Raw genomic sequence first — 13250 nt, forward strand, 5'->3', positions numbered from 1 at the left:
CAGTAGTAATAAATAGTGCAAATAAATTTGTTTCATGTTATTGAAATTAGAGGATCATCTTACAGACTGTTTGTTTTGTTAAAAATAAATGTGACATTGTAAATAAAAATGATGCACAAAAGTTTTATTTATTTTCTCTTGTGAAGCAGAGTTGAGTGATTTAAATCAGTTGATTTAAAAAAAAAATCATTGATTCACAAAAATCATGATTTTTTAAAGATAAAATTTTTAAAACTTCAAAAGGCTGAGTTTGATGGACATGAAGTTCAGAGTATTTTTATTAGAAAAACAATGAACAAACAAGTATAAATTATAAGTAATCTTACTTAAAAAAAAAAAAAAAATCATAGTAGTAATTAACATTAAAAAAGAAAGAACTTGCAAGATATATATATATATATATATATATATATATATATATATATATATATATATATATATATATATATATATATGAAACGAGATTACCTTTCAAATCAAATTAAAAATAATTAAATTGGATGTGTACCTATTAAGAGTTAAACTTAGAGTGGTTCAAAAAAAAAAAAAAAAAAACTTTTTTTTTAGCTAGAGTCCAGGACACATCCTTTTTTTTTTTTTCAACTTACTAATAGTATTATGATGTAAAAGTTTTAGTTTTCTTACTCAAATTTTTAAAAGGGTGCTCAATTTAACATTAGTCCTAGCATGGAAAATGTCACAAATTTGGAAACATTTAACTTCCCCAGCTGTGTTTTTGTAAATAATATTTTTTTTTTTTTGCAATGTATATGCATATTTCTTTTGTATATTATAATATGTAGCATTGTTTTTTCAGTTCAATGTAATTTTTAACGCCCCTCCCCATACGATGTTTGGAGGAGGGAATTGAGCACCCTCTTTCAGTTGAAATAAGAAGTAAAAATTCTTCCGGTTTATTACTATCCACAAATCTAAAAATATTGAGGGTGTCCTGTTGACCTAGAAGAAACTTTTTTTTTTACATGTATTTTTGAGCCTCCCTAGTTTAGCTATTTACTTATTCACTAAAAAATAAACATACAATCCTCCTCAACTAACAGTAAGTCAAAACAGTGAAAAAAAAATATGCATGCGTTTTATAAGATAAGAATTCTAAAAAACAGTCTTCTTTTCAGTCCTTGATGAGTTTTATTGAAATATTTAAAATACAAGAAGCCTATGATTTCCTTTTTTTGTTCTTCGTGCATTTTATTTTAGGTTTTATTTTTTCAAAAAAGGAAAATAATTCAATGTTCTATGCTATTTTTATTCTTTCTCAGTTAATGTAATTCCATATTATTTCCTTTTTTTTCTTAGAAAAAAGAAAGGTATTATTTACTTTGATTGTTAAAAAATGTCTGGGAAATACACCCATATGGATATGGAACTTTATATTGTAGCAAGATTTTATCAAGCTCTGATGTGTAATTATTTTTTACTGATTTCTGAATAACTCAAACTTTGATTTTATGAATTTTTAACCATACATAGGAAAAGAATTATCTAATTTAACATCTAACTTGGGCGTTTTAACTTGTTAATATCAAGTACTATATTTAAATAAATTTAAATTTCAAAAATTCTATTAAATCAAAAAAATCCGATTTAAATAAAAAAATCCAAGTTTATAAAAATATATTTTTAAAGATCCTGATTTTTATCAACCCTGTTATGAAGCAAGATCCAACAATTTAAACACTATTTTATAATCTGTTTAATAAAATATGCATAGTTTTTTGTTGTTCTCGAGTACTGATTAAAATTTTTTCGATTTATCTGTTGAAAATCACTTTATTCTGTCAGTGCGTTATGTTTTTATACATCATTCATTAAAACTTTTTATACAGTTTAACCTCAAATTATTTGACAAAAATTCCCAGCAGATTCCATCGTTATTTCCATTTGAAATTGCATTTGAGGAAAAATATCAGCAATTTGACGAAGTAGAAAACATTTATCGCCGCTTGAATTTTCATTACGTTTCATAACGAAACTACCGTTCTTACCACTCTAATCTCTCTCAAACCGGTCTCCGTGCTTGGTCATGGCGGCCAATGGAAGCAGTATACGAGTCGTTCCTCTACCCTATTATAGAACTCTTTGATCTAATGTGAATACTTTCAAAAAATATTGCTAAAAATGTTTCAAACTTTTATTGAAAATATTAAGATCCTTTTCGTTTGAAGTTTGGAAAGAATTTGAGTAAATTCTTTTTCCCAGGCTGACGAGAGAGGATGACGACCAACATCGGGGTGGGGTTCCGCTGGATCCCGCAACCCAGCAAGACATGGATGATTACGAGTGCGACGGTGGGCAACAGTTCGTCCCGACTTTTCGAACGATCACGCATACGAGTCCTAGCAGGTGAGCACAGTTTCCCTTTCATATTCACTGATTTCTAATCACTGACTGAACCATACCAAGTTCATTCATGCCCCAATCATTGAATCATTCATCATTATATATATATATATTAAAAAAAAAAAATTCGTTAAAAAAAAAGAAAAGGATCGATACATTGTTAGCACATATCCCTGGTCACAGGGGACAGTAGATTGAAAAAAATTCAAAGATTGAAAAACGCAATAATAGTTGATAGAAAATAGGAGTTTAATGCTTAAAACTTTCCACAATACTGGTACAAAAATGATATAACTGGTGCGTGATAGCATACAAATGATATAATCAATAGCGGTACATCATTTTTTAAATTCTACTGTTCAGAAGAAAATTGTCTAAACTTTATTAATACGCTACTCATTTAGAATACAAAATCCAACCAGTAACACTAACATCATAAATCCTTTGTACATTGAAAATCCTCATATATTAGGAATGTGTTGTTCGTGAACGAACGTGTCAAAAAGAACGAATCCTTAAAATGAACGGATCCGTTCGTTCATCTAAAAAAAGAACGACCGTTCTTTTGAACGGTGAACAGTTTGGACCATTGGCATTGGCAAGTTTGACATTAGTACAAACTTGTGACAAAATCTCATTTTTTAAAAAAAATTCTGTCATCTTTAAGTTTTTAACTCTCAATCAATCTCAAATTTCCTTTCATTAACAATGAAAATCGCACCACGCCATGATAATTTGATAATATGTTTTGGTAATGTTTAAAATGCAGGGAAACGCTCAGAACCTTCTCTCCAGAGTGTAATGGAATATACTTGAATGGAAAATCCTTATATATATATATAACATCGAACTCACTGATCGAGTAACGCTCCTGACGTCACCAACAATAAAACTCGCGCCACGGCATGATACTTTGATAATATTGTTTGGTAATCTTTGACATGCAGGAAAAGGCTTTATCGTGACAAGGCTGAACTGGATCCGGTCACTTAACTCTTTTACTGGTAAGACTGTCATTTTAGGAGAATGAGGAAACGAAAAAGTGGACAACAACGAATGCTGTCTACTGGAGTTTAGGGTTCATCCACTGGAGTTAGGATTAAAATTTCAACTATCAAAATATCACCAAACAGGCAATTGCTTCGTTTGAGTGTAGCAGCTATTTTCACCCGTCATATCGTGACGGGCGATTTTCTAGTACTAGAATATTTCTTAGTGAAAATTGCTAGGATTTCATTCAACACTATGTAAGAGAATCCGATTCAATGGCTGGCTAGTCTAGTTTTTGACTCGGTTGAGGGCGTGTTAGCTCTATGACTTTGACCTGGTGCTTTTGCGTATTTGTATGTTAGTATGTGCTTACCGTTGAGATTACGGTGCTTGATATATTTTCCCAATTCATATGGATATTTTAGCAATTGTTAACGACTTATCTGTCCATATTTGTTAGTAAATATTCTGTCTTCATAAGAACTTTGATCATGTTAAAAAAAATTTCTTGAAGTATGCAGGACTTCTACAATACGAATTGGTTCAACAGGGATAAAGGATGTTATTAATTCGTGATATACGCAAGCTTAAAGTATTAAGTTTTCGTTTTGATATCATTGATTCATGATTTCATATCATTTCATTTTGATTTATTAATCGTTGACTGTAGTGTAAATTTTATGGGTTTTAAGGGAAAGGGGGCCCGGTAAACAAAATGAGAAGGATCTGCCTTGGCTCTCGGCGGCCCTATCTATCGCATTTGATGTAAACATAGACTTTGGTTTGGCATTTCAATCAGAAATAAATCCTTGTCTTCCACAAATCAGAAGTGCGGAAACTATGCCCCAGATTATTTCATGTCTGATCTGTGGAAGTAGTTAAGGCGTGGAAGAGGTAACCGATTATCAGTTTCGGTCTCTTCGAATTCGAAATCGGCGGAAGTGGCGGGCTGCTGTCTTTTCCTGTTTGGCGCTTTCTTCCTCTTTCTCGAAAGAGAACGCCAGCAGGCCCCATGGGTGACGACTTGGAGGACCTCATCAAGCAGTACAGAGGTAGCTTTCGAATCCTTATTTTGTTCTTAAATCAGTTCTGGCAGCTATGACTACAGCTGGAATCGCCGGTCGAAACGGTTGCAATCATAAAAATTTTCGATTGTAAATTCACTGCCCTGACTTATGCTAAATGCAACTGCTTGTGACATAGACCATGAAATGCATTTTCTAATATATATTTCATAAACCTACATAGAACTATGATACATAAAAAACATTAGTTCAGAAAATAAAATAAGTAAATAAATCAGACCTTGAAAAATTAATTTACGGGAGTTATCACCCACGTAAATAATTTAAAGCGTTTCTTGTTTTCATTAATTTTCTTAAAGCATTTTCTTATCAATAATTTTGAAATGTGTAAGTTCTATGCGTGTCGTTACTCTGTGGACAGCTGATTCAGCGTATACGTTGAATTTTGACTGTAGTGAACATACTAGTTTACTTCTTCGTCCTTAACCTTTCCGTTAATGAACCTTTACTTCTTATTTTGTACTAAATACGCAGACACACACACACACACATACTTACAGAAAAGCACCGTCTTTTAAGGAACCGCGTTCACAACGGACGAACAAACGGTAAGATCGTTTAAACGAAGTTCATTTTATGAGACGACTTATTTCCGAGTAAGTAATTTATTTTAGCTTCAAAATTTTGTTGCTCTGCTACTGAAGTAGCATAAGTTTACGTTTTAACCCCCACGCAATAAGGAAGGGGGTTTGGTTATATGTGTGACGTGTCTGTTTATGTGTGTGTCTGTCTGTGACGTCATAGCTACTCCTAAATCAGTGGTTCCCCATCTTTCTCACGTCGCGACCCCTTTTTCACCTTCTAATCAACCCGTGACCTCCTATGTGTCCCATATATATATATATATATATATATATATATATATATATATATATATATATATATATATATATATATATATATATATATATATATATATATATATATATATATATATATATATATATATATATATATATATACATACATATATATATATATATAATATATATACAGTCGAGTCCTGATTTACGCGAGGGATGCGTTCCAAGACTCCTCGCGTAAGTTGAAATTTCGCGTTGTGGAAAAATATATGCATACAAATTTTTTAAAAGCATACCAAATACTTTTAAGCACTTATAAATACCCCTCAAACTGCTCTAAAACATTCCTTAATTATTAATTTCTTCCATAAAGAACTGAACTTTCACTGTATTTAAAAAATAAAAAACTGTTATTCAACATGAAATATTTAAGATGCACAAAATGAATGACCAATGGGAATAAAAAATATAAAATAAAACAACACGGTACGCACTGCACGCAGTAAAATTAAAATGATGCACAAAATAGTACTGTACATTAGATACAGTAGCAATATTTACGAGTTAAAAAATGAGGATACTAGTGATGATTTATGCTCTAAGATCATATCGTTATTCTTATATAATACATTTTTAAATACGCTTCACCTTTTATTAACACGCTTTTATTAGCTTCACCTGTATGTATGTATGTATGTATGTATGTATCTTGTAACGGAATCTTGCAGCTAAAATTTCGCCCACTTCCTGCGATCGGATTCTTTTGAAATTTGACACGCGACCTCAGACCCGATGACAATGCAATATTTTATAATCAAATTAATTAATTAACTCTTTTAATTGTTAGTTTCCTCCAATTTTAATCAATATTTTGGCATAAATCCAACAATGTAAAAAAGGAAAAATTTTAAAAAATACATTAAAAAATGTTCGCAAAAATTATTTAAAAATATCTAGAAAAACCTTTAATTTTTCTGCATCAGACAAAATTTGTTCCAATGTTCCAAGGTAATTAGAACATGAAATATAATTGTTTTTAACTAAACTCATGCTAAAATTTAGGTGAGCCTTCAATTGGAAATTCATTGCTGATCAGACCATTGTTGAACAAAACTTTTATTCAAATGCATCTAAAATTTTCAAAGTAATATAAATATGATTTCCGCAAACATACATCGATGACTCACAGTAGCTTCCCATCGGGATGCCCTTGTCTTAACTTTAAAAAATTACCTCGCACTCGTTTTATAAATAATTTTGTCGCCTGATAATTCTCCAACATGAGACTAAAAAACAGAAAAATAAAATAATAGTTTAAAAAACTAAAAAAAACACGCTTTCGTAGCAAATGAACTAAAAAGTGAAAAATAATCTTTGGATGATAGTACTTGACCAATCACTTAATTTTAATGTAATACAAAAAAAGCGTGGGGGCTTCTTATAAGTTATCTTGAATTTCTTTATTTGTTGTCCAAGCAAAAATGTAAATAGACAGCACCCCACGCTTTTTTGTATTACATTAAAATTAAGTGATTGGTCAACTACTATCATCCAAAGATTATTTTTCACTTTTTAGTTCATTTGCTACGAAAGCGTGTTTTTTTAGTTTTTTATTTAAAACGTTTCAATTTGTGGCTACATCTCCTCTACCTGATCTTTCTATTAATCCACAATGCAAGAGCGCGCATAGCTTCCATTTTCATAATTTTTACTTTGCTATACTGCTCTGCAAGCTTCGATATTGAAACTAAGTTCTAAACTTTTACGGACATCTTTTTGTTTTGACTTTTAACTGTACATATGGAAGATTCACTCATACTTATTGTCGCGCTACCTTCGACGTTTTGTAATTGTTCAAGCATATCGAGAATCTTAGCCTTTTTAAATTTTTTTATCAGAAACTTTCTTTTTCTTCACATTTTCAAACTTTAGATGAAGGTGATACTAAGTTGCCATTATGGTTATTTGATGCACTAGACTAGTTTGGCGTGGGAACTTTGGCTGTCAGTGATGCTCAAAAGGACGTAATAACATTCACGAAATCAATATTTAATAGCCAATAACGAAGTTAATACTTCCTTCGAAAAAAATTCATGTTGTGGGCAAAAAATTCGCATTAGCTCTAAAATTCGTTACTCGTGAAAAATTCGCGTTATAGCCATTTCGCGTAAGTCGGATCGCGTTGTAGCGGGAGTCGACTGTATATATATATATATATATAGGTGTGTGTGTGTGTGTGTGTGTCTGCAGTGGCGTACCAAGAGGTTGGCAGGAGTGGCTCTCGCCAGGGGCGCAGTAGTAAATGGGGCGGCAATTTTCCAACATTACTTCAATATATATATATATATATATATATATATATATATATATATATATATATATATATATATATATATATATATATATATATATATATATATATATATACTCGTACTCGTGTATATAAAATTTTAAGTAAGATACTTTAATGATTTTTTCATAGAAAAATATTTAGGACAGAGCTAGAGAGAGAGAGAGAGAAGAGAAAAATAAACAATCTTTAGTGCTCCAAGCAAAAGAAAAAGAGAGACTTTTCCTGGGTCAGCTTAACACACATCATTGGCATATCTGGGACGGGTGAGGGACGGCTTTTCGCCCCGGATGATCCTTCCTTTTCGCGAAGAGGGCAGCATTTTAACTCTCGACAGAGAAATATATTTTAAAACATTTTTGAAATAAAATGCAGTATATTATCTGTTACAATTGAAAATGCAAGTAAACTACCACAGATTTTTGCAAATATCGTCTAAAACTGGGTGAGCGAAAGATAAAAAAAAAATTTATGAGGAAGCGGGGTTTTTTTTTTTTTTTTTTAAGCCGTCGCGAGATAAAAAAAAAAAAAGCTGGGAGAAGGGTGTTTGGGGAAGACACTCATTTTTTTTTTCAAACGTATGTACAGCGAGAAAAAGGGAGAGAGTCCAGATTTTAGCTTGGAGGGTAAGAGGATGTGCTTACAAGCATATGAGCAATCAAATTAAGAGAATTGCGTTCTATACGCGGAGTAAATGAATTAACAATATGGATCTATAGTCGAACGAAATTTACGAAGGTCCTCTTCCGGAAAATGTTCGAAATTGTAGTTCTAAAATTGCAGTTAACACGATCTCTGGTGATGTTTAGGAGGAGAAGTTCAAGGACCTTTATGATCGGTTCAAACTCGGAGACTCTGACGTTGAAATTTTTTGAAATTGAAGTCCAAAAATGAAGTTTTAGACGATTTTTAACAATGGAAGGGGAAGAAGAATCAGGGGTGCTCTATAATTTTTCGAAAATGAAAGCGATGTGTCAAATAAGCTCAATTGTAGACTATCTTTGTTGAAATTAAGGGAAGAAAAGAAGTTCGGGCAACTTTTCCCCGGAAATTTTTTTGAATTTGAAGGTTTAAAAACGCAAGTATAGGCTATCTTTTTAAACGTTAGGAAAAAGGTTTAGATTCGGAGCCTCTCTCTCGGAATTTTTTCGAAATTGAAGTTCCAAAAACTGAATTTTAGACGAATTTTAATGATGCGGGGTAAGAGAGGATTGTGGGTACTCCCAAGGAAATTTTTCGAAATTTAAATCCAGAGAACAGGATAGTAGGTTGTATTTGATGACAAGGGGAAAAGCTTGGAGACCCTCACTCGGAACGTTTTTGAAATTTAAGCCCTAAAAACAAAATTTTATAGGATCTTTAATTATGTGAAGGAGGGGGGGGGGGGGGTGCCAGGGGATTCCATGCACTCCCGCGGAATTTTTTTCGAAACTAAAATCCTAAAAACCGATTTTTTTGGCTATTTTGGATGAAGTTAGGTGACGGGATGGGGTTCGGGGCTCTTCCCCGGGAATATTTCCAAAATTAAGTCCTAAAAACTGGTATTCAAGATAAGAGTTGGGATTTAGAGATTCTCTCAGAGAAATTATTCGAAGTTGATATAATTCCAAAAATGAAATTTTAGACGATTTTGGATGATGTTAGAGGGGCTTTGAAGAAGTGAAATCGTCCCGAAGTGAATTCGGGAGTTTTTCGCGAAAATTTTGTAAAAATTAAATTTTCTACGCCAAAGTTTACGAAAACCTTAAAAGACGTTGGAAGATCAGGTACTCTGGCATGAGTGGGAGGGGAGGGGGTTGCTATAGTCCCATAAGACTTCTCCTGGATTCACCATTGCGCTCAAGTATTGATAATACACTAAAGTGATGCTTTTTCCCCCCAATGTAGTATTTTAATTTTTCATTTATTCGATGATAAATTTTTTTATGTAGAGTTGATGTCACGACCCCCTAAGAAATGCTTCAGAAATTACGATATAATGTCAATTTTTGGAAAAATTGGAAATGGTTCGTAATGCTTTTCGCCTGGCTTCTTGATTTTCAGAGAATTTGTCTACAACTGATTTAAAAGTACTCCCTCTTTCCCTAACTTTATCGAACATTTTAATGAAAATTTTGGATTCAAGAAACCTAAATTCTTTCACATGCTTCCTTGATTAATTATGAAAGCTTTTCTCATCTAGATCGTTCATGAAGGCTCGTTTAAAGCAACAAATGCTTAACGTAATTCTTTCCAAAGAATGAATAGTTGACGCTATACATTTCTAAGAGTTGCTCGAATTTCAGCAAACTAACGATACACGAATGTAACAGTGGTAATACACGCATTTAACGCAATAATTTCCAAAGCAGTAACGTTTGCATTTAACGTAATACTTTTTTAAGAATTAACAATGCCAAAAGAATAATCTCGAGATAAAATGTTACAACTGTGCGATTTTATATGTCTTTTGGATGAATCTTTGCACACGTAGTTCCTGCTCTAAGTGAAAAAAATATTTGCTTTATGGTCCAAAAGTCAACAAAAATGATGCGAAAAAAAGGTACGCGTGAACTGAAACGATTCAGAAACTTTCCTGGTAAATGATAGGCAGCTGATGTGTCCAATTTCTTGCAAAAACCAGGAACGTTTTCCGCTAAAAGTCAGCAACCTTTTCAAAACTAAGTAGGTTTAATGCAATTGATTAGAAGCTTCCTGATTTACGAAAAAAGATCCAGAAGCATTATAGCAACCATGGCAAAGCTATTCGAGAATTGCAAGTAAGGACGAAAAGCATATTCCTTGCCTGCAGTTCCTGCCATGCAAAGCTGCAGCTATCCAGTGACTTATTTGCTCCCATTGGGAGCTTAGTCAATCTCTTAAAAACCCCGTTTATTCAATCTTTAAACTGGTAGCTAAAAATGTTTTTCAAAGCAATGAAAAGTCTGCATTCGTGTAACTTGTAGCAATTCAGGAAACTTTTTTTGCGAATATACTTGATTTTACTGGGAAATGGGTGAAAACCTGTGAAATTCCAAAACTTTCCACGAAAATAACCAGGAGCGTTTCGTTTTTTTTTGGTGTGATTCATACAGCATGCTTTGTGTGATAAGCGTTGTTCTCTTTCGAATCTTCTCAAGAATGTTTACCAAATCTTTGAGTAGTTAGGTGATCATTCAGCAGCATCCATTGTTTGAGTGCGCCTTTCATTACTTGCAAGGTAAAAACCAGCTGCTAGGATAACGTAACAGATTGTGGTCAAGAAATGAGGAGTTTTGCTTGTGGCACCTTCATAGCACCTGTTGGTGAAACTAACTTACCAGTACAGTAAAACTTGTAAAGTTAACCACCTGTCTAAGTTGACCGCTATTTTCAAGAACAGAGTTAGATCTATATCATATAATTCAACGTCTATAATTTGACCACCTGTTTAAGTTGACCACTAAAGTACTGCACCGCAAGTAGTTAACTTACACAGGTTTCACTGTACTGAATTTCATTTGCTAGAACTATCATTGTCGAAAAACCTCTTGGCTGAAAAGTAGATCCTTCCACTCGCCAAATGCGTGGAAAAGCTTTCATGCTGACAGTCTAAAAGCTCAGTCTAGCTTATCTTCTTGCTGAGAAAATCACCCCTTGTGACTGGAAGAATTTGAAAGTTATAGTGTGGCTGTGACAAGTTGAGCAATGACAATTTTTATTTGACAATGTTTGTTTATTCATTTATTTTTTCGGACGTTAAAAAACTTTTCCAAAACTTCTACGAAAGTAATCCTACTCAACTCAGTCTCAACATGCTTTTTCTATTACTTCAATAAGATGTAAACATTGTCAAGGTCATAATTCAACTCAACAGAGCCACACTATAGGCTCTATGTTAATGAAATCCAAACAGTGTCAGATCTCAAGGTGGAAATGATCAACCGCATCAATATTCTACAATAGAAATGCCATCAAGAAAGTGAAATACTGCAGAGAAATTCCTTAACGACACATATCTTACGTTCTGTTTCGTAGATAAATCTGAACCGGTGTAATGATGCAATGATATTCGCAATTTAATTAGTAATCAGCGTCCTTAAAAACGTAAACGGGGGACTGTATAGATTTTCAAGCATACTATTTGGATCGCTTTCACGCTTCACGATTTAGACGCATTTTCATACCTTTATCGTTCCACCCTTGGCTCAAATGGCTAAACATACATCTCGATTCCAAGAGCAGCCCCAAACATATTTGTAACCTTTAGCAAGGTCTGACTTTTATCAGGGCCTGATTACCGCACAGGCCTGCTAGGCCTGGGCTTGGGGCCTCATCTTCTTAAGGGGTCCCAAATTACTTAAAGAATTATGCAAAGCATTGCAACTATTTGAAAAATACACGTATTTTAAAAATAAAATAAAATAATTAAAATTTAATTTGAATTTTGACATCTTGAATTCAAATTATGTTTTTCGCAATCACGAGTGTGTGTATGTAGGCGTGTGTATTTGTGTGTGGGGGGTATGTGTGTTTGTGTGTAGGGTGTATGTGTATGTGTGTGTAGGCATGTGTGTTTGTGTCTGTGTGCAGGTCTAAGTGTGTATGTAGTTGTCTGTATGAATGTGTGTGTGTGCGGGAGGGGTAGGCGTATGTGTGTGTAGGCATGTGTGTTTGTGTATGTGTGCAGGCATGAATATGTGGGTAGTTTTATGTATGTGTGTGTATGTGTTTGTGTCTGTGTGCAGGCATAAGTGTGTGGGTAGTTGTCTGTATGAACGTGTTTGTGTGTGGCGGGGAGGGTTATGTGTATGTGTGTTGGCATATGTGTTTGTGTATGTGTGCAGGCATGACTGTGTGGGTAGTTTTATGTATGTGTGTATGTGTTTGTGTGTTTGTGTAGGTGTGTGTATGTGTTTGTGTGTATGTAGTTGTCTGTATGAATGTGTGTGTGTGCGGGAGGGGTAGGTGTATGTGTGTGTAGGCATGTGTGTTTGTGTATGTGTGCAGGCATGAATGTGTGGGTAGTTTTATGTATGTGTGTGTATGTGTTTGTGTCTGTGTGCAGGCATAAGTGTGTGGGTAGTTGTCTGTATGAACGTGTTTGTGTGTGGCGGGGAGGGTTATGTGTATGTGTGTTGGCATATGTGTTTGTGTATGTGTGCAGGCATGACTGTGTGGGTATTTTTATGTATGTGTGTATGTGTTTGTGTGTTTGTGTAGGTGTGTGTATGTGTTTGTGTGTATGTGTAGATGTGTGTATGTGTTTGTGTATGTGTGTATGTGTTTGTGTGTGTATGCATTTATGTGTGTGTATGTGTTTGTGTGTAGTTGTGTATGTATGCGCATGTGTGTAGGATATGGATGTAACCTGGAGACGGCTTTCGCTATAGGAGCAGCATCGTGAGGAGCCGGTCGACGGTAATGGTGCAGAGGGTTGCGGTGAAAAAATAAAATCATAGGAACATCAAAACAGTCAAATGAAAGCAATAAGCAATCGTGATTTCTCAATAAAAAAGTGATGACTTGTTGACTTGTTAATAGGGAAAAAAAAAGTCTTTAAAGGAGACTTTTATTGATTCTACCAGTATTAAATTTATCATGTCAAAATTTGAGGGGCCCCGAAGGGAATTCATAAATGATTTACATCAGGTATTCTCAAACTTTTACGACTCACAGCACTCTTTGACGAAATAGAATTTT

At 33.8% G+C, this 13250-nt stretch overlaps 1 protein-coding gene across 1 annotated transcript in view; it reads left to right on the top strand.

The window, feature by feature from the left end:
• The first annotated feature begins 2234 nt into the window (after positions 1 to 2234).
• The window catches only part of LOC129224679 (spectrin beta chain-like), a 161082-nt gene continuing 150066 nt past the window's right edge, over positions 2235 to 13250 (top strand). The window contains 3 exon segments of the mRNA XM_054859224.1: positions 2235 to 2265; positions 2268 to 2311; positions 2313 to 2364. Of these exon segments, the coding sequence (XP_054715199.1) occupies positions 2235 to 2265; positions 2268 to 2311; positions 2313 to 2364 (127 nt within the window).

The sequence above is a fragment of the Uloborus diversus genome, chromosome 6, assembly GCF_026930045.1.
Source record: "Uloborus diversus isolate 005 chromosome 6, Udiv.v.3.1, whole genome shotgun sequence".
In the NCBI taxonomy this organism is placed as follows: domain Eukaryota; kingdom Metazoa; phylum Arthropoda; class Arachnida; order Araneae; family Uloboridae; genus Uloborus; species Uloborus diversus.